General features: G+C 45.8%; 1 protein-coding gene across 1 annotated transcript in view; it reads left to right on the forward strand.

Annotated features, from left to right (window-relative positions):
- Positions 1 to 274: 274 nt before the first annotated feature.
- LOC146830285 (E3 ubiquitin-protein ligase TRIM39-like) overlaps positions 275 to 22,456 on the forward strand; it is a 199,185-nt gene continuing 177,003 nt past the window's right edge. Inside the window, exons 1-2 of the mRNA XM_085604474.1 lie at positions 275 to 682; positions 12,059 to 12,154. Coding sequence (XP_085460600.1) covers positions 275 to 682; positions 12,059 to 12,154 — 504 coding nt within the window. The remainder of the gene's footprint in view (positions 683 to 12,058; positions 12,155 to 22,456) is intronic.

Here is a 22,456-nt window from a genome sequence, read left to right on the forward strand (position 1 = left end):
AACAGGGACAACCCTCTTTGTCCACAGCCAGAGGGGCTGGGCCCTGGGCCACCGTACCACACACAGGTCTTTGTTCACTGGGCTGGGCCCAGAACAAGCACCTTCTCTCTCTCTCTCCTTCCCCTCCCTCCCTCCCCTCCCCCTTGTGGGTTGCAACTGCAAGTGCTGCTTGTAGTTTCTCTGGTTCTACTGCATTCCATGCATGCTCAGTTTTCACCGCTCCGCAGTATTTAAAGTAAAAGTGAAAAGAGCACCGGCACAGCTCAGAACAAACATGGCGTCTGCAGACTCCAGGGCCGAGCTCCTACAAGAAGTCACCTGCTCCATCTGCACAGAGCTGTTCACTGACCCCGTGACCTTGGACTGCGGACACAGCTTCTGCCTCTCCTGTCTCACCAGATTCAAGGCCAGCGAGGCTTTCAATAAACACTGCCCAGAGTGCCGACAGAGGTTTGACCTGCATAAAGAACTGAAGCCCAGCACGAGATTAGCAAACGTGGCGGAAACGGTGAAAAGACTGGATATAGCGCCTCCTGGAGGTCACATACAAGGCAGTCTGTGTGAGGAGCACGGTGAGGCTCTGAAGCTCTTCTGCGAACACTTGTATGCGGTTTGTAGAGAGTGCGGTGCACACAGGGAGCCCCACGTGACCCCCCTCAATGAGGCCGAGCAAGAGTACAAGGTAAGAGGGACTGGACTCAGAATATAGAACAGAGGGTCATGTGAACACACGTGTATAGCGCCCCATCACACTAAACTGCGTCGAGGAGCTGAGCAGAAGAACTAGGTACAAAGGAATAGAATCAGAATATGGAACAGGGTTATGAGAATAAACTCACTTGTATAGTGCTTCATCACACTAAACTGCGTCGAGGAGCTGAGCAGAAGTGCTAGCCAGAATCTAAAACAGAAGGTCATGAGAGGAGGGGTGAGATGTGGCTAAAGTAGGCTTTATTGATGCGTCAGTGGTGGCTGCCAATATGCCAGAACTAGACCACAAATGCCCAAAATAGTCAAAGATGACCGTTATTATGTGATTGGCACTATCATGACATGAACCAACACAATTATGTCAGAGGTAAAACTCTTATGATGGGGGCTGTCCTGCACATTCGGCCATCCTCGATACTAGGCATAGCTTCCTGGAAGAGTCAATGTTTATTAGGGAGGAGCACAGTGTCAGACAGACAAATACATGTATTCAGGCGAGGCTCTTAATTTACTCAGCTCTGGATCCATGCCCTGATCTCCTCGCTCTTGGGCTGATCATGCCACAACTAACACATTTTCACTCTGGCTCCTGCAGTCCCTCACTTCGGTGGGTCAGCACTAGTTATTGCTGCCACACTTCTTTCACAGGTGGTGCGACTGATAGAGCAGGGCATAAAACAAGTTAGATTGAGAGTGGATACAGATGGCCGCGTGGCAGACCCCATGAGCCTACACTGGGGGCCCGATTCACAGAACTAACTTAAGACAAAATCCTAAACTTACTACCATTTTGGTATTCACAGAAGGCACTTACTCATTTTGGTATTCACAGAAGGCACTTACTCATTTCGGTATTCACAGAAGTTAGGAGTCCTAACTTTAGGACTCCTAAATGCCTTCTGTGAATACCGAAAGTCTTAAAATTAGGATTTTTCTCAGTTTAGTAGTAGTATAGTTAGGACTCCTAACTTTAGGACTCCTAAATGCCTTCTGTGAATACCGAAATTCTTAAAATTAGGATTTTTCTCAATTTAGTAGTAGTATAGTTAGGACTCCTAAGTTTAGGACTCCTAAATGCCTTCTGTGAATACCGAAAGTCTTAAAATTAGGATTTTTCTCAATTTAGTAGTCCTAAATTTAGGACTCCTAAATGTCTTCTGTGAATACCGAAAGTCTTAAAATTAGGATTTTTCTCAGTTTAGGAGTCCTAAGGTTAGGACTCCTAACTTTACAACTACTAAACTGAGAAAAAAACTAATTTTAAGGCTTTCGGTATTCACAGAAGGCATTTAGGAGTCCTAAAGTTAGGAGTCCTAAACTTAGGTGAACGGGTGCCCCAAGAAGGACCGCTCGATCAAAGACCTCCTCTCCCGCGCTGGGGGGTCCACATCAGACGACGCAGCCGAGCGGGACCGGATCCCAACCAGCCAATGTCTCTGAGGAACCGGTCACACGATCGTTTATGGAAGCGCTGTTTACTTCCCTTCGAGACAAACTCCACTCCCTAAAAAGTAAGTTTGCCCAGGAGATCAAGGAGACACGGAGAGATGTGGATGCCTTGGGAGAGTGCGTGGCGGATCTGGAAGAAAAAGAAGCGGGTCGCGAGGAAGAAGCGGAGTCCCTTCAACAGGAGGTCATTCGACTCCGGGAGCAGCACATTGATATGCAGTCGCACCTAGAAGATCTGGAAAGCCGTTCCCTGAGGATCAACGTGCACATCAGGGGGGTGGCGTCCGGGGCAGAGGGAGATGACATCTTCGGATTTGTCCGTGATCTTTTTTACCCTATCTTGGGGGGCCCTTCACAAACCCCGATTCAACTGTAACAGAGCACATCGGGGGGTCTCCCCAGGCAGAATATTTCTAATCCCCCGGACATTCTAGTCTGCGTGCATGACTTTCTAGTTAAGGAGGAGATTCTGAAGAAGGCATGCAGCTCACACCCTGTTGTTTTCCAAGGCCAATCCCCCACCCTATTTCGAGATCATGCCCCTCTCACCTTGCAGAAACGTCGATCATTCCATCCGGCGATGGCACAGCTCAGCAGTCTGGGCATATTTTACTCATGGGGCCACCCCTTTTGCTTAATTTTCCGCTGGGAGGAAAACTCCTCCAACTTGGCTCACTTGCAGAGACCTGCCACGTATTAGGAATAGATCCTCCTGAGGAGGAGCGCCCCGAGGGCACACTACCCGCCTCTAAAAGAGCGATGAAAAGTGGCTGCCAGAGAGTGGGACGACGCAGTGCGGTCTCAAAGCCAAATCCGGAAGAGATCGCTATGGGCCATCAAGCAGCTCTGGACGGGGTTCCCTCTACATTGGCTAAAACTGCTGCCCCTTGAACCCAGATCCATCTTCAGCACGATGCACAGATAAGGGCGCGTGGCGGGCGGGAGGGGTCGAGCCACTGGCCACACTACTTCACCCCTTTGGACCTACCATGTGGTTTCTTTTTTCCACAGGACTAGATGAAGGAATGGATTTCAATTTTCTTTTACTATTATTGTTTGTTCATTTGATATGGGATTTTGTTGGGATCCACACTCACCCATACTGGGGTAGCGCTACCTTTATGCACCGTACTCTATCCAAGATTTGTATAGTGACCAGGGTCTGTCGGGGGGGGATATGTGGGCGGGATTGGATGGAGCAGACACTAGGACGCTGCCCACATGACAAGACATACTCTTAGCATTTTAACAATTAATGTGCATGGGCTTAACAACCCGATCAAAAGGCCTCCCGAGCAGTTATCTGCCTACTGCAAGAAACCTACCTCTTACAAGGGGACTGTCACAGATTGAAATCAAGGGCCTTTCCGCAGAAATTTTTTTCATTGGCCCCCTCCAAGTTGGCAGGAGTGGCAATTCTATTGGCCAGGTCCTTTTATGGGGTGGTGGGGCCGAAACTAGATTAAATCAAGGGGCAACTATTAATCTATAGGTTCTCCATTGCAGGAAGGTCCTTCGTGATAGGCACAATCTATACTCCCAACGAGAGACAAGAGGGGTTTTTGCACAGGGCGCTGGAGAGGGCACTGGGGTCCGGGGATCACCTGGTACTACTGGGAGGGAATCTTAATCTGGTATTCAATAATGCTATGGACAAGTCCGCTCAAAGATACAGCCAGTCCGGGGCGGTGTCTGCAGAGGGCGTGGCACGACTAGGGTGGATGGGGGTGCTGGACTTATGGAGGGCTAAACATCCGACGTCCAGGGAATACTCATACTACTCCAACGCCCACAAAACGTATGCCAGGCTGGACAAATTTTTGAGCACCAAAGAAATTCTCCCACTCACACAATACATCAACATAAACACTGCAGCGCTTTCCGATCATGGAGCGGTTACACTCGCACTTTCTCTTCCCCCGTTTGCCCTTCCCTACAGGTCGTGGTGGCTGCGAGACTAATTGCTACTCCGCAAGGCAGTGTAGGACCAAATACAACACGCACTTGAAGACTATCTCACACACAATGATACCCCCGAAACCGTGCCAGCTGCACTGTGGGGAGCACTTAAAGCTGTCATTAGAGGGGTATGTATTGCTATCTCCTCAGCAGACAACAAGATGCGTAGGGAAAAAAGGGAGGATCTCACCGGGCAAACCAGGGAATTTGAACGCATACATCAGCGCACGGGAGCTCCCGTGATCGGCGCCAGCTGACCAATCTGCGTGCACAATTAGCAGCTCAAGACTCAGATAGGACAGAATACTCAGCCTTCCGCCTATGACACTCATATTATATTGGGGGAGATAGGTGCGGCTGGTGCCTGGCTAATACCCTCCTGGATAAACGACAAGAACAGGGCATTACTGAGATCTATTCCCCCATGGGGAACCTGGTCACTGACAGCTCAGAAATTGCGAATGCTTTTAAGGACTTTTATGAGCAATTATACGATTGCCAATGCCTGGACAGTGAGGCCGGATCCCAATATTTGCATGGGGCCAAGACCTCGCCTCTCACCCCAGATCAGGCAGAATCCCTTGACAGGGATATTCACATCGAGGAGGTTATTTCCTCAAACCTGCGAAGTCGCCAGGTCCGGATGGGATCTCAGCGTCCTTTTATAAAGACTTTTGCCCCACTCTAGATCCTGTTCTCACAAAACTCTACAATTCCTTTTCAGAGCCTGGGGCAATCCCTTCCGACATGCTCCAAGCTTCTATAATAGTCCTCCTCACACCTGGCAAGGACACACAACGTTGCAGCTCCAATCGGCCGATTTCCCTCTTAAACAGCAACCTCAAATTGTACACGAGCATCATAGCCCACAGAACCAATGAATGCCTCCCCTACCTAGTGGACCCAGACCAAGCGGGTTTCATTCCCCATAGACAAGCCAGAGATAGTACAAAGAGTGCCCTGCATAATATTTACAAGGCAAATAGGTTTCAGGGGAATACATGCTCTTAGCGGTCAGTGCAGAAAAAGCGTTTGACTGCGTCCATTGGCCGTACCGCGCTCAAGTACTGACGCATTTTGGGTTTCGGGACAAATGCAGAACTCGCATCCTGAACTGCTACCTAGCCCCTTCTGCGTCAGTCCGGATTAATGGTTTCACCTCAGACACCTTCTCCAGACACAGAGGCACCCGCCAGGGCTGCCCGCTTTCACCCCTATTATTTGCTTTGTATATGGAGCCAATGGCCCAGAGGATCCGAGATCACCCAGACATTGTCGGCGTCCCGTTTGGTGGAGATAGGCATTCCATCAGTCTCTATGCTGATGACGTCCTGGCATTTCTAGCAAACCCGATCACGTTTCTTCCGGCCTTTATGGGGGAGCTGAAGGCTTTCGGGGCAGCCTCAGGGTTTCAAGTCAACATAATTAAATCCCAAGCACTCAATCTTTTGGTGCCTCGAGGTACAGTGGATCGCCTTGCAGCTCAATTCCCGGTGCAGGGGGCCCCACAGACTATCCCGTACCTAGGGGTTCAACTAACCAGCACAATTCAAGAGACGATCGACTGCAATTATAGGGCGCTTCTCCAACAAATACAAAATGATCTGGGGAGGTGGACACACCTTCGAATCACTTGGCTGGGAAGGTTTGCGGCCTGCAATATGACGGCCCTCCCCAAGATATTGTATCTCTTCCAGACCATACCCCTCTTAACCCCACAGGGCACTATCGCGAAACTCCAATCATAACTGGCACAGTTCATCTGGCAGGGACGGAAGCCGCGTATGAAGCCCTCCTTGAGCAATCTCCCCACCCCCTCCGAGGCCGGAGGGCTGGGAGTTCCAGGTCTGCAACTCTATTTCAAGGTGGCGCAGCTGCGCTATCTGGTGGAGTGGAGCCGTCCCGAGTCGGAGAAGCACTGGCTCTTCCAGGACAGAACAGTGGCAGGTACGTCTCTCTGGAAGATCCCATTTCTCCCTGAAGCACACAGGCCATGGAGCCTGTACCTGTCCCCAATAACCCGTACAACGATGTCCGTTTGACACAGTGTTAGCACCAGATTGGGTCTGACTACATCCGTCTCCGCTGATCCCTCTGTTCGAGATCCCGAACTTCACTCCAGGATTTGCGGCGGCAGATTTCACCACATGGAGGGCATTGGCATGCTGCTCCATGGGCCACTTCTTCGACTTGGATGGCCTGCTCTCTTTCCCCCAACTACAGGAGGACTTTGGGCTTTCTGAGGCGGAGCGATTCCACTATTTTCAACTGAGACATTGGATTTTGTGTCCTTACAATCATGCCAAAGCACAATGGCGCTTGACCCAGTATGAATGATGGCTCTTGGCCAAATCGTCTGATAAAGGCATGATCTCGGAGTTGTACACGCCCTTGCTTCAAACACAAATGCACTCATTCCACCCTGAGAGGGCGTGTTTGGAGGAGGAACTTGGACGATCCCTGAGCACAAAGAAATGGTAATGTCTTGTGTACAGGGCTCACCACACAGCACGTAGCATGGCCCTTACTGAAACACTCACTAAGATCACTTCACTCCAGTTCGCATTCTCTGGAACTGCCAGCAGATCCAGAATTATTGGACACAGGTTATTGACGATATAGATAAATACTTGGATACGCTGCTCCCTCGGTTTCCAACTTACGTGTTGCTAGTCCTCCCAAACCCACTAACATACATTCTGAAATCCATCCGCGGTCGGCAGATTGGTATGATGGTGGGAGCAGCAGCGGAGGCCATCCTAGCCCACTGGGGCACCGCGAATATCCAGACACACACAAAATAGTTGCACAGAATTTAGCACATTGTAGGAATGGAGAGGATCTCCATGACACAAGCGGGGAAGGGAGACAAATTCGAAGAGGTATGGAACCCATATGTGTCACTACTGTCACAGGAATTTCATGAGTTGACATGCCCCAAAAACCTCAGACTTTTATGCCTCTTGGAGGTCCTCGAATCGGAGCAACCTACCGAGAAATGAGTGCACTTATAAACGCACACAGATGCAGACATAGCATATGGGTGAGGGAGGACGGGGAGGGGGAATTGGGGGGCTTCTCTCTTGGGTTTTTTTTCTCTTGTTTTTCTTATTCCTTCTGTGGGGTTGTTTATGTACCTGTTGCAGCATGGCATGTAGCCGGTTTCGCTCTCAGCTGTTTGTATACCTCAAAGACTTACATTAGCTGCTGTATTTGCTTGGTGCGGTTGAAAATATCAATACAAGATTTAAACCATAAAATTCTTAACTCTGCTTCTACTTATTGGACGTTCATTGTTTTGGTCTTGTTATATTCATACAATTATTGTCTATTTTTCCAACCTTGTGTGGAGTTTGTTTGTAGTGTTTTCAATGTGTCAGTGTGTGTGAGTGTGTATGTTGCTAAAATACTTTACAAATTGCCTCTTTAGATAAGCCGGACTGCTCTGTGCCAAGCTACCAGAGGGTGAGCGCAGGTTATCTTTTAGTGTGTATCTAGCTTACGCTGACTAGAGTGGTGGTTCCTACTTGGACAGAATGCATACCTCTGCCAACTAGAGACCCTATTTCTACAATTCCCTCTAACCCCTCGTTTCCCTTTTCTGCAATCACCCTTCTCTGCCATTCTTAATATTTCATCACCCTACTCATCCATAACACTCCGATCATTACTGTCTTCAGCCATTACTCTACTGTCATCTTTAAACAACCCCAACCACCACTACCCAATCCTCTACCATGATTCCACTGCAACTAGCCCATCAACCCTCCAACCATCACCCTCATTCTTATCTGTCACAGCCCTCATTCATCACGCCCCCTGCCATCAGCCTCAGCTTCATCCTTACCTATCACAGCCCTCTTTCATCACACTCACTGCCATCACCCTCATCCTTACCTATCACAGCCCTCTTTCATCACACTCACTGCCATCACCCTCATCCTTACCTATCACAGCCCCTCTTTCATCACACCCACTGCCATCACCCTCATCCTTACCTATCACAGCCCTCTTTCACCACACTCACTGCCATCACCCTCATCCTTACCTATCACAGCCCTCATTCATCACCCCCCCTGCCATCACCCTCATCTTTACCTGTCATTGCCCTCTTTCACCACACTCACTGCCATCACCCTCATCTTTACCTGTCATTGCCCTCTTTCATCACCCCCTTCTGCCATCACCCTCATCCTTACCTGTCACAGCCCTCTTTAATCAAGCTCACTGTCGACACCCTAATCCTTACCTGTCACTGCCCTCTTTCATCACACCCACTGCCATCCCCCTCATCCTTTCCTGCCACTGCCCTCTTTCATCGCACCCACTGCCATCCCCCTCATCCGGCAGCCTGTGTGTGCACCAGCATAGGGTATGGAGTAGCAGCAGGTCATGTTTATTAAATGTTGCTCTGTGGTGCTTTCTACCCCTTGTGCAACTCAGTGCAGCACTTGTTTTGCTGCTTTAAAGATAGAAAGTCTTCCTTTTAGTGTGCATTCCTGGCCTGACCAACCTTAACAATTTCCATCTGAAGCAATTAAACTGAAAATATGTTTTTGTGCCATTTTTCTGTCCTTACCTCACCTCACCTCTTCTACAATAATGCTCTTGTCTTACCTCCCTCTTTATCTCACCTCTTCTTTGTACTTTCATCCTCCCTAATCAGGTCTCTCTACACTACCTTTGTATACCTCACCTCTCTTGCAATATACCCAATATACCTCTCCCAACTCTATCTTGCTCTACCTCACCTTTGTATACCTCATCTATCTCTTAATATACTCAATATGCCTCTCTCAACTTCATCTTTCACTACCTGTCCTTTGTATACCTCACCTCTCTCTCAATATAGCCATTATACCTTTCTCAGCTTCATCTCGCTCCTTCTTGCTCATGACCATGCACCTCCATAACTCTGTGTCTATTAAACTTATATTCTCTCTACCTCATCCCTCTGGCTGAACCTCACTTCACTTTTTCCATCTGGCCTCCCTGTATCTCTCCTTCACCTACTTCACTTCTCACACAACCTCTTGTCTATTTTTACTGCTCCCCTTTTTTCTGTCTCTATATGTCTTTACTACCTTACCTCTCTCAGCCCTTTATCTACGTCACTAACCCCTCTCACCTATCTAGTTTCTCTGAGCATCACATCGCATATACTACCTCACCTCTCTAGACCCCCTGCTCTCTGTCAGTAATTAACCTCATAATTTACTTCATTATTAGTTCACTACCTCACCTCTCAGCTGCCTCTTTCTCTGATTCCACCTATGTTCCCTTTCAGTCACCTCTGTTAATATCCTGCTCCCTCCTAGCCGCCTCTGTTTCTCTCCCTCTATCCCTTTTTCTCTATTATCAACTCCTTTGCCTCTCTCTCTTTCTCTCTCTCTCACACAAATACATCTCTCAGTGGACCCTCTTCCCATTTCACTTCACCCTCCACCTCAATTATCTCTCAACCTCTTTCTTTATAGATCTCTCTACTTCACCATCTCTTCCTGTTTTTCTATCTCACAGCTCTCTACCTCTGTATAAACCTAATCTCTTTCTCTATTTCATGCATGTCTCTAAACTTCATATTTTCACTCTAGACCACACTTCTCTTTCTACCCTTCATCCTTCTCTCTACCTTTTCTCTCTCTCTATCTGTCTGTAAACCTAACCTCTTTCTCTATTTCATGAATGTCTCTAAACCTATTATTTTCACTCTGGACTACATTTCTCTTTGCACCCTTCATCCTTCTCTCTACCTTCTATCTTCCCCACTATTAGCTTTACCTGTCTCTGTCTACCTCTTAGTGCTGTTATCTCTCTCTAATTCACTTCCTAGGTTACCTCTGTTCCTCACCCTTTTGAGTACTGTACTCCTTCTCCCTATCTCTATCTCTCCACCAGACTCTAAAACCTTGCCTATTTCTCGTCCTCTCTTTATTTGCCAACATCTTTCTGCCTCTCCTTATTTGTATTTTTCTAATTATTTGACTTCTCTCCCCACACCACACACATTCCTACATCTTCTCTATCTCTACTTCACATCTCTCGCTGTACTGTTCTCTTTAAGTCTTTGGCCATCTCTTGTATTCTGCCCCTTACGCAGCAGGGTCACAGGTAACTGTCCAGCCAACAAAGTGCACACATGTAAAGAGAAGACGGATAAGGCAGGGAAGAGAAATTAGGAGAAACATATTTCAATTAAACCAATGGAATGGAAAGATTCCTCGGAGCAGAGCCCTGACTTCACTATTGCAGCAAGAATGCTGGTGGTGAAGGGTGAGATATTTGTGAGTATAAATATTTGGTAACTAAAGCTAAACTGTTAGTAAATGACTCCTACAATGGGAGCAACAAGGTATTTAGGCACTGGTTTCAGCATAAAATGATGCAAAAAATATTGATCCCAACTGAAAAAAAAAATTTTTCACTGCTGGTCCAAGCTTTCTTTTGATACTATTGGGTTGGTGGGCACCAGACAGCTCGAACTTTTGTCTGTTTTCATGTGACCCAATGTTCTAAAGGTTTAACACGTAATTCAGTATTGTTTGGCATCACAAGGGCTTGAATGAGCCAACAAGGGGTACAAATGTCAAAGTAGCTTCAAACAAACAGGGGGACCCAAAATATATATTAGCTAGGGCCCCACAAATCCTTCTGATGTCACTGCCTCCCTGGCACAGACCCTTTATGAGGCTGGTGGCTGTTCCCCCACAGTGAGGGTAGGTCCTGGCTCACTTGTGCTCGCTGTCAGGCCTATAACAGGCTAGCGCAAACACAAGGAGATGATGGACAGACTCTGTGCCTCATGGGAACAGTCCAGCCCGATCTGCCAAGCTATGTCTTCCCTGGACTGGAAACAAGCATCTTGGGACTGGTTTCGGGCTAACAGCCCTCATCAGTCAGGCTAGCTTGAATCCAGTGGAAAAGTGAGCAAGGGACCCACTTCTGGGCATACCCTGCCAACTTAAGGTGAACAAATCAAACACAAGTAGATGATGGACGGAGCGCTGAAACCTTTCAGGCACTCACCCCTAGTCACAGATCTGGGTTGAATTCATCATCGTTCTTTAGCTCACTTTGCCACCCCAGTTCAGACACAGCTATATGCAAATCAGTCGTGACCCTGTGCCTCATAGGAACTGTCCAGCCCGAACTATAAGAGGCTGGTGTCTGTTCTTGCTGGTTATGACTGCCTCTTCCCTGACAATGACCATGTATGGGGCTGGTGCTTGGTCAGACTCAAAGTCTCTGTAAGATCTGCAGCCTGCCTATCACAGACCCTGTGAGGACTGCAGTCTGCCTATCAAAACAGCTTTTCAAGACTGATCACTACTCCCAGACTGCCTGTGCCCCTGTATAAGATTTAGTAGCAGATGGGCCTGCTCTATAGAGGAAGATAGTGTTGTCATTTAAAATGACATTGACATGACAAAGGTTCTGATGTGCTGCAGACACAAAAAGGAGGCAAGGAGAGGGCTGATGAGTCTGAGGGGAGGCAGCTTGTGGCATATATTAAATATATGACTGTCCTGGTATTTTATTATGGATGTACGTGCCCTGGAAACCCCATTCAGGATGTTTGTAGCTGGTACATGTGATCTGGAAACACCTGGCCTGGTACTTACAAACTGTACATGTGTGGCTAGTACACATGATCTGGAAACATGTGGCCTGGTACTTACAATCTGTACATGTGTGGCTTGTATATATAATCTGGAACCTTGTGGTCAGGTAGTTAAAATCTGTACATGTGTTCCAGATTTCTGAATGTCTGTGGCTAAAACATGTAATCACGTTATGTATGACTGGAACTTTAAATGTGAACATCTGTGGTTGGTATTTACAATCTGCATGTTTGGATGGTCATCTAGTGTTTATTTTTGTATGATCAACTTCCTTTTATAGTTCTACACTTGTCACTTTTGTGCTTTGCTCTTTGCAGAGGAAGCTCCGGGACTGGCTGTGTCGTCTGAGGAAAGAGACGGAACACATTTTGGAGTCTAAACTCAGGAAAAAGGAACAATATAACACCATGAGGGTGAGTGGAAGCCATAAGTCCTGTGTAGTTAAAGATCTGCCATTGTGTATGTACAGGTCTGTGTGTGCACCTGTTTAGGTTCAAGAGGCAGAAAAGCCAATGGTTCACCATCCAGCCTGGGCTGAGCCTCCACTAGGTAAATTTACTGGCTAGACAGTCACTGTCCGGGAGGTTGAGGCCCAGATCTTTCCAAGAGTCTTCATGAAAGAAGCAAAAGCAAGAGGTATTCTTCCAGCCTTTAGGTAGCAGTCACAATCTTTTATGGTATGTGCCAGAGCATGTATGTAGAGATCTTAACTATCTGGCTGTAATTGCATGCAGGTCTATGTTTATGCATTTATGTGCATGTGCCTTTTGGTGTGTGTGTGTGTGTGGTTCCAGTCATCTCTGTGACTGCATTTGCCTGTCTGGATGTGTTTTTAATCACCTCTTTTTAAGCATTCACATGCGTGTGTGTGTTTTGTGTTGGTGTGCCATTGCATATTAGCAAGTTTGTGTGTGGTCAGGTGTGAAAGACTTTGTGAGTATGAGCATCTCATGATCTGAAATGATGTTGGTGGCGTGACACAATGCAAATGTGTGCCTTTCCTGAGTTATCCATTTACCTCTATGGGACCGACTAAGGAACCGAGAGGTGCATTTTGCATTGTTGACTTTGTCTATGAGTACTCCTGTATGTCTAGGTGGGACCACTTTCTCCACACAATACAAAGATGTACTTCTCATTAATAATTTGTTTACCCCACCGGAACTGTTCGACTAACCGCAGATCGGGATATACATTGTAAACTCTCTCTTGAAGTATTCTTGCTTGTATTGCTACAGGATGCCTTATTGAAGGTCCCAAGATTCTACTGTTTCTACAGGCCTTTGGTCCTGAAGAGACCCAAAGACTAACTATAGATTGAATTGTCAACATTTCCTCCTTGAGTTGCTTTCAAAACATGTTATGGTTCACCAAGAGGTACCATATTGGAACAGACGTTACCTCCACTTATGTTTTGTTGATGTAAAATCATATACAACCTTGGAATCTGCTCTCTGTTTTCTTCTATGTTGTATACATATTAGTTCACTGTCGGTACACTGGGCCATCTGCACTAATTTTGATACATACTCAAATGTGTATTGTCCCGATTCTAAAAATGTGAACATCATCTTAATGCAAGCACTGTGTACTGTATCCTTTTAAATAACGGGGATTATGAAACATGTTACTAATTGAGTTTGTTAACTTTCAAAGCAAGTAGAAGTGTTGGTGACTGAGTCCCACAGGACATTTGTTTGACTTATTACAGTTACTCTAGTTCACGTGGGCAACCAAGGTGGTCCTTGTGTTGTATACTAGGCCTGGGTGGTAAATTCCGCTCCGCTCCTGGAATTTGTGGAATTTGGGTAATTTTGCGTTCCGCTAAGAACGCGAAATTGCCAAAAATTCCGTGATCTGCGGCTTTGCGGAATTTTTTGCTTGTTCGCACTTTCAAAATGCATGTTTGCAAGATATTTTCCCCGAGCACGCAAACAGCGTTTGCGAACAGGAAAAAAGCATTGCGAAGGGGTGGAACAAGCAATTCCGCGTGTTCGTGGAATTTCTGCATGTTCGCGGAGATTTTTTACCATTTCGCGGAGCTTTGCGTAGCGCGACTACGCAAATGCCGCCCACTCCTATTGTATACATAAGTTCCCTAAAAAGTACTTCAAAATTCAGTCAAGCCTTTACAATTTTGCCACAGAGGGTACTTGCACAATGACAACGTGGATATGTTCCGTCCACCATTATGTGGAGTGTGAGGACTATAATGCACTTGTCAATCTCCAAACAGTACACCTACCATGTTCTGACAGTAGATAAAGAAGTCGCGCAGACCATAAGGAAGTCCATGTTTTCCTCAAGTAGAGGAACTACAATTCTGTGGCTGCTTGCCTAGTGAAGTAGTGGCCCATTGAAGGTAGGTATCAATGCACAGCCATTAAAAAGTTTACCTGACAGCAGCACTACAACAGTCAATTTCCCAATACTTCACTTTTGTATGGTATAACATAAAGCAAGTAGGAAAACACTAGCTGGCTGAGATGGGCACTGGGGATAGTGAACATGACTCTCCTGCCTCTTTTCTGGCTTAGAGCAGACTCTACAACAACAACACGGTAGAGTCTTTTTAGTTGTTCCAGGATCAGCAAATTGTCGATCCTGCCGTCTTGCCACATCCTCCAGAGCATATAAAGTGGAGGCTGCTGCTTCTGTAGCAGAAAAACGTTCAATGATGGACACCTGAAAGTCAAGGAAAATCATGAGGCTTCCTGTGGTGGTCAGATGACAATTAACATACACATTGTATGTTGCCATCTGGATCAGGTGGATTACCAGTTTCTAATACCAAGTGTGAGTTTTACGACTCTCACTGTAGGACTAAAGAACGTGGCCGTTCTATCTACTCCGCCCATGTACTTGTTGTAATCAAGTATACAGCTGGGCTTGTGAACTTCGGTGATCTGGTCCCAAACCGTGATGGGGTAGTTCTCTCTTATGAATTGTAGTGAGCACATACACATCATGCAGTGTACAGGTGAGAATATTGCAGAGATACTCCCATAGTGGACATAGCAAACTTAAAAACCTCTGCTGCAAACCAGGGCCATTTTTTAATGAAAAGGCATGAACGACGCACATGGCTACTAAGCACTGCAAGCCTTTTAGGATCGCTCTAGCGTCATTATCACTTTATAGCCAAACCCATAGAAATCGGGAGACTGAATCAATTTTATTAGAAATAGGGTCTCTAGTTGTCAGAGGTGTGCACCCTGTCCCAGTAGGGGCCACCACTCTACTCAGGGTAAGTCAAATATACACCCTAAATTAACCTGAGCTCAATCTATGGTAGCTTGGCACAGGCTCAACTAAAGAGGCAATGTGTAAAGTATTTGTGCAACACTTAATACAGTAAAACATTGAAAACGCCACACAGAAATACTCCACATCAGGTTAGGAAAATAGAGCTTATTATGAGCAAGAAAGCAGGGTCAAAATGACAAAATTAAATGAGTAGGATCGGAATTAAGAATTTTTAAAGAATATATTGAATTTTAGAGCTTAGAGTCATAAAGCGCCAACCGGGGCTATCTTGTCACACTGGACCATGTCAAATTTTAAAGGCCAAGCCAACCATGATGGAGCGTGGGTCAGATACAGAAGCCATGTGGGCGCTGCTGAAACAGTACCTTAACGAAGAAAAGAATTGTCGTTGAGGACCAGCTGAAAGGAGCGGAGGAGGCCATGCACCGCCTTCGATCTCAAGGATTGTAGGCAATGCGTTAGTTCCGAGTCATGCAGTCATTTCCTGTGTCATCGAGCTCCTATGCAATGAAGTGTGTCATCGTCGAGCCGCACTGTCAATGCTGTCAAGTCCTTGAAGCGTTGAGGTGTCGAAGGCGAATTTGTCGCTTCTAACTGTTGCAAGCAGGTGATGCATGGATTCTTTGCAGAAACACCCAGAGGGCGTAGTAGGGTTAAATTAAGTCTTTGATGTCTCTGAGACTTCAGAACAGGAGGCAAGCCAGCAAGCCTTTGGAGTCACTTGGTTCTGGGGATGTAGAGATCCAGATTCAGTCCTTCTCACCACCAAGCAAGGAGGGCAGAAAGCAGCAGGACAGGCACAGCAGGAGTCAGCAATGGCCAGCGGCTCTCACCAGGTAATTTTACCCAGAAGGCATTGCAAACCTCAAACCTTGACTAAAACACATATTTTCCTCATAGCCTGGTATCTTCAGGCAACCAAAAATGTCCTACCACCCCGAGTTCCCACACGTCTCCTGGAGAAAACTATGAGCTACTCCTGAACTGTCCTTTTACCGCTATGGCCTCAAAGAGATACTTAGTCTCCCAGGGCTTGGCAACCTTCCCTGTATTAAATATGTTAGTGATTCACTTTTAAGCATGGGGCTAGTAAAACTTTGGGATGATGCAGGGGGGACTGCTTTCGAAACCAGAAAATTGGACCTTAAGAGGTACTTCAGGAACCTTAAGTCTGGAATGCTGCCGTCAAGCCAGGCCCGGGTACTATGACTGATTGCTTTCTAAGGATAAAGGACTCTTACAACGTTTAGCAGTTCTAAGATGAAATCGAAGCAAATCTGGCCATGAAGCTGTATGTTCAGTTCAGGCATGGGTCACTACCAATTCGAACAATCATGTAGAAATGGGTGAGCTCAGATAGACCGCCTGAGACGGTCTGCCCATCATGGGACCATAGCGAAGAAAGAGTGGCTCATGACCTGGGTTTTTCGTCCTGAGTATAGAAGGGCCGGGGTCAGATGGATTACACCAATCTGCAGGAACCTGGATACCACACAGTGCGTAGAGGCCCGCAGAATCTTACAAACGGACATTAGCAACCACATGTTTTTGTAGTGTGTAGGTATCTGCTTGCCATGTGGCGTATGAGGAGGAAAAATGTTTTATTACGGGCCACTTTAGAGGGCAATAATGAAGAACGGCCCTTAGGAGAACCTATCCTGGAATGATGTTTGAGATGATACTTCAACTAACATTTAAGTCTAATATCTTAGCTTGCTGAGAGCAATGGTGCCTGGCATCGAGTCGATGGGTTTCATATGTGGCCTCTAAAAACCAAGGCTTTCTCTTTTCATGCAGTGTCTCTTTTGTATGTACACGTTGATGGCTAATGTTTTATTGATTGTTTTGAAATAATTTTAATGCATGTATATGACATTTGTAGGCTATTTTATTGTTTTTGATATTGCATACTTCGTATCTTAATGTATTTTTTATATGCATGCCTCTTTAATGGCATATGGCCAAAATAAAGTGTTTTGACTGACAGTCCCCGCTTTATTTCTCCTTTCAGTGCCTAACCCTCATAATCCACCCATTTGAATAACTACTTTCCCCAACTCCATAGAGCAGGTCTACCTGGAGCTCTCCACTGATGTTTATGCGGCATCTATGAATCTCGACCTAACAGCCTTTGATTTGGCCCTAGAAACAAATCCTAGACGACAGGTCGCTGGTCTTCCTTTCCGGATATGTTAACAAATAGCACTATTGCTTCCCAATATGTTGTTAGCGTCGGGCACCCTCACACCATACGGTAAAGATCTGCTCCCTCTGAGTTACATCTTGGGCATGCGCACCTGGGAACATGACATCGATCTTTTTAGGAGAGAGATCACTCTATGCAGGTAGTAATACTGAAGTAATTGAAACCTGGATTCCCTCGAAACTCGGGGGTAAATTTCAAGATGTGGCCCCAATCGCCATCACTAGGTGGGGTCCCCAGGTCCATGCCCCATTTTTCCAGCAGCCCAATCAGCTCATTCTTGAATTGGTCGAATAGCACCTTCAATAAAAGGCAATCGCTCTCTGCTTCCCATCGAGTGTGCATATGTCCTTTTGGGGTCTCTAATGTGCCTTCCGGCCACCAATTTAGTATCGCAGCCACGAGTGCCCCATATAAAAGAAAAGGCTGCAGTCGGATCTCACATTCTATCACTAGGGGGCATATGTATCAAGTGAATTTTTAGTCGCAAACGCTGCGATTCGCAAAATACAGCATTTGCGATTAAAAATTCGCAAAACGGGATGTATTAGGCTAATTCCCAACGCAAATTTAAGGAATCGCTAATTTAGCGATTTCTTAAGTTTGCGTAAGCATTTAAGAAATCGCAAATTGCGATTTCTTAAATGAAATGTAACACTCACCAAAGGATTGCGATTAATCCTTAAGAAATCGCAAATTACCACCAACTACTAGTTAGTGTTAATTTGCGATTTCTTTTAATAATGCACGTTTTGTAATTTTACAAAGTGCCACGTGACGCACATACATGCCCTTAGGGCATGTATGTGCGCCATATGACCACACATGCTAATTTCAGGGGTGTATCAGGGTGTCATCTTGACACCCTTGCACCTTTGAAATTATTCTCAAATTGCGATTAGCAAATTGCGATTCGCAATTTGAGAATTACTTCCCATACATTCCTATGGGTCTCCTGGCCCATAGGAATGAATGGGCAGGTATTCCTTAATTGCGATTTCGCAATTTGCTAATCGCAATTAAGGAATTTTAAGAAATCGCAAAAAGTTTGCTATTTTTTATATACATCCCGTTTTGCAATTCTCAAATAGCGATTCCTTAAAAATCGCTATTTGAGAATCGCAAATGGTGATGTTGATACATATGCCCCTAGGTCCTGAAACTCCACTATTCTTCCTTTCTCACACAACCGCACCACAGTTTAAAATCCTTTCTCCTCCAAAATATACAGTCCCCTCAGCTAATCCTGCGTGGCAAGATTAAGAAAGATGTTAAGGCAACTCGCCCTCTATTGTCTGAAGGAAGTCCTTCCATTATAGGAAATTCTGTTCTCCATGCCTATAGAAGTACCTTCCCAGTGTGTTCTTGTGTTTTGAGTGTCTGACATTTAGTGTAGTATTATACCTCTCCTTGTACTTTGTACTCTTTGGTAACATGCACATGTCACCTTGCCTTTTGTAACGTATCGTTTGCTACCTCTTGTATTTTGTTTGCTTTTGATACATGCACAACGGCCACCACTGCCTCATGTAACGTAACTTTTGTTTTAGTGTTTTGAGTGTCTGCCATTTATTGCAATTTTTTACCTCTACGTGTACTTTGTATTTTTTTGTAACCTCCACATGTCACTTTTTCCTTTTGTAACGTCTCGTTTGCTACCTCTTGTATTTTGTTTGCTCTTGATACATGCACAACGGCCACCACTGCCTCCCTCATGTAACGTAACGTTTGTTTTAGTGTTTTGAGTGTCTGCCATTTATTGCAATTTTTTACTTCTACGTGTACTTTGTATGCTTTTGTAACCTCCACACGTCACTTTTTCCTTTTGTAACGTATCGTTTGCTACCTCTTGTATTTTATTTGCTCTTGATACTTGCACAATTGTCACTATTGCCTCATGTAACGTAACGTTTGCTTTTGTAACATTTTCACTTGCAATTTTCTCCTCATGTATCATTACTGTTCCTATTGTGAAACGCTCTGACACCTTTGGGTAAAGTCCGCGCCATATAAAAACACATTAAATGAAATAAAATAAATCTCACTCATACAGTATTTATGTATTTATCCTCGGAAGGGCCCCAGCCCACACATTCAGCAACTTTCTGACCAGAAGCCCCTCAGTGAAACTGCGCCCCCTTTTTTTTTGTTTAAATCTTTTTATTGATTAACATTTTTGCACATTTTAAGCATACAGTCAGAGCAGTGTTCATGCATCGAGAGAAGGGAGAGACAGCTGAGTTTCTCACCACGACCACAAGAAATCATGAGGTAGCATCCATAGGCAAGGCGGATCAGTACTGATGAGTCTCGCTACCGAGTGGCATGCAAGCGGTTCAGATATAGTGCAGTTCGAACCAAACTGGGGACATAGGGTACAACAAAATGAGGACAACTTAAGTCAAGGAAGGGAAAAGGGGAGTCACTTGAGACCTGCTGCCGCATCTAATGTAGCCGGGGGAGCCAGGGCTGTCAGGACCCAGTGGCAACGAAGTTCTGAAACAGGAGAGTCAAGCCAGTCTGGAGGTCAGAGCTATTCAACACCCCTCAGTGAAACTGCGCCCCTTGAGACGGATTAAGAAGTAGACTCAGTAAGGTGTCCGAGAGGGTACATCCAGCTCTCCATTTTCCAAAGCACCCCAATACCCCTCCATCTTGCTGCCTGTGAGGAAATGCCTTCATTTGCATGATCACTCCCACTTTTTTACTCAATGGTTTCCGACTCTGAAGGTGCCCTGTGCTCTGCTACCCAGACCCAGGACAGTGCTCTTAACACCTAAAATGTACAGCTTAAATTGGTTACACTAAATTAGCATGATTTAACTTACTTATACGTCCCTAGTGCATGGTACTATGTACATAGGACCTGTAAGTTCAGTGTCACTAGTGGACTGAAGAACTGATAGTGCCACCATGATGTTGGCAAAGGCTAACACGACTCTCACACTGCCACTGCAGCCTGGAAAGGCGTTGCTGCCAACTCGACTTTCCATTTAAACTAATGGCAAAGCTCACACTGTTCCTTATAGTTCTTATCACCCCCAAGGAGGGCCTGTAATGCTCAGTTTTATCTCATTCATTATGCTCCTTGGTGATGCAGCTCGATAATTACATCCTTCTACTAGGTCGATCGTTGCTAATAACTTTTCTCTCTCTTCGTGTAACTGGTTAAAAGGCATCCTGGTCACTTGCCGCCCTCCTTCTAAGCTTATTTCAGAGGTTGTCTTGTTTAGGAAACTTGGGCCAGATGTATGACGGCTTCTTGAAATCGCAGAAGGATTTGGCCATTTGCAATCGCAACAAGCATTGGCATAGCCAATAGGTATCGCCTTTGGGACCTTATAAGTGTTTAGACAGAGATTAAATATAGTAGCCTCTCTGAGACAGAGGCATCACATATGACTGACTGCCCAAGACTTCCTGAAGTGTCAGGAACCTGATAAGTGAGTGACTGTAGGGGCCCCACTGGTCTTCCAGGGGCTCTGGGCTTCTCTGGCCCTACTGCAGCCGGAGCGTGGAGGGCAGGTAATGAGCAGTGGCCCCAATAGAAAAGGTCTGGAAGGGGGTCACCTGCTCCATTTGGCTTCAAACGCTCATAAATAATGCAAAGGGAAAGGACTACTATGGAAAGCGCGTGCTGCTTTGAATACAGTATGTGTTATAGATTCGGGGGTGGAGATGTGGCGCGCGGGACCGGGAGCTAGGAATGCGGCCATATAGAATAAAAGTAACACGTGCATGCTCCAGGGCGGAGGGTGGTGTTGGGGGAGGCACGGGGGCATCAGGTGGAGTGGAAGCTCTGAAGGCAGTGGAGTAATGTAAGTGTATGGTCTGAAGCAGCGTCTGGAGAGTACTGACCGACACCGAGGCAGTGGACAAGTCATTGTGCAAGGTATGATTAGGAAGGTGAAACATGTGCCCGGTTCAAAGTTGTAATATGTATTTCACGGTGTGCAGTGTGGATTTGAGTCAACTCGAACAGTACTTACCTGATGTCCTGCGCTGTCATCATCGGGCAGATCGTTTGCAGTGATGTTATCATTATGCATTTTTGTAGTATTCAAATTTGAAACAAAATCTACCTCTTTTTGGTCACAGAGTGTTTGCAATCACATGTATCCAAAATACTGAGCATCCGTCCCTTGGTGCACAGTGGTGTGTTTCTATTGAAACATCAGATTGTTGTTTTTGTTTAAGCAACTTGTGTAAACGCTTAAACAAAGACCTGACTAATGAAGGGAATCTAAAAGGATTCATCCTTTCGGCTTCCTGGGAGGCAAGAATTGAAATCCGTCTAGAGTCTTCAGGCTTGGCACCACGGGTAACAGTTCAGTCTGTTGCTGCCTCTGACCCTGAGAGCCATGGCGGCCAGACTCCTCCAAATCTGAGAGGAGAATGTCTCCCCAGAAATCATCGGGTATTACCGCTGTATACCAGGGGGTTCCCATGACCATGGGAGCCCGCTCCTCAGGAGACCCCAATTATCCTCTTGAAATAACTGCTGCTTTGAAAACAGTGCTTGTGACGCAACTATCCATGTGCATGATGGTGAACCAAAACCTTTCACAACCAAGAAAGAACAATTCCCTCCACCCTGCTCCTTCGCCCAGTCCACCCCCTGGGACGCTTGAAGCATCTACACACAATCGTAACCTTTTAAACACGTAAAAGCAGCAGTAAGTAGCTAAGGGACGAAATTGTTTCTCAGGGATGGTGTTGCAACGCGTGTGCATCGTTTTTCATAACTGTTGATCCGTTTAAAACGGGACCAGCAATGGATGGGACCAGCAATGGTTTTATAGAAATTTGTATATTCTACTGCAGCTGAAGGGTGGCGCGCAAGCTTTGCGCACTCATATTTATGGAGTAAATGCCACTGCGGCAGAATCGCGTCATTTCAGTGGCAGTGCACAGTACGAAATCACATTTCCTGCAGGTAACATGTTGTAATCCGGGCAGGAAAGAAAAAAACTGCAATAAAAATAAAAAACAAAAACAATTTCCACCTGTATTTCTATGTGATAGTATTATTCAGGAAGGCGCGATATCACAGCGAATACCTCTGATCGTAATACACAAGAATAGAACCCATGCAGGGAAAACGCAGCTTTTATCCTTTCAGGGTAGATAAAATAAGTTGAAAAAGAACAAAATGGGGAGTAGAGATGTACCACTCAAAATGAGTAGTGGAAGTGGATACATTCTCCCAGGCTTAAATCAATAAACATAGTGATCCACCCACAAG

Source organism: Triturus cristatus, chromosome 5_1 (assembly GCF_964204655.1).
Source record: "Triturus cristatus chromosome 5_1, aTriCri1.1, whole genome shotgun sequence".
In the NCBI taxonomy this organism is placed as follows: Eukaryota; Metazoa; Chordata; class Amphibia; order Caudata; family Salamandridae; genus Triturus; species Triturus cristatus.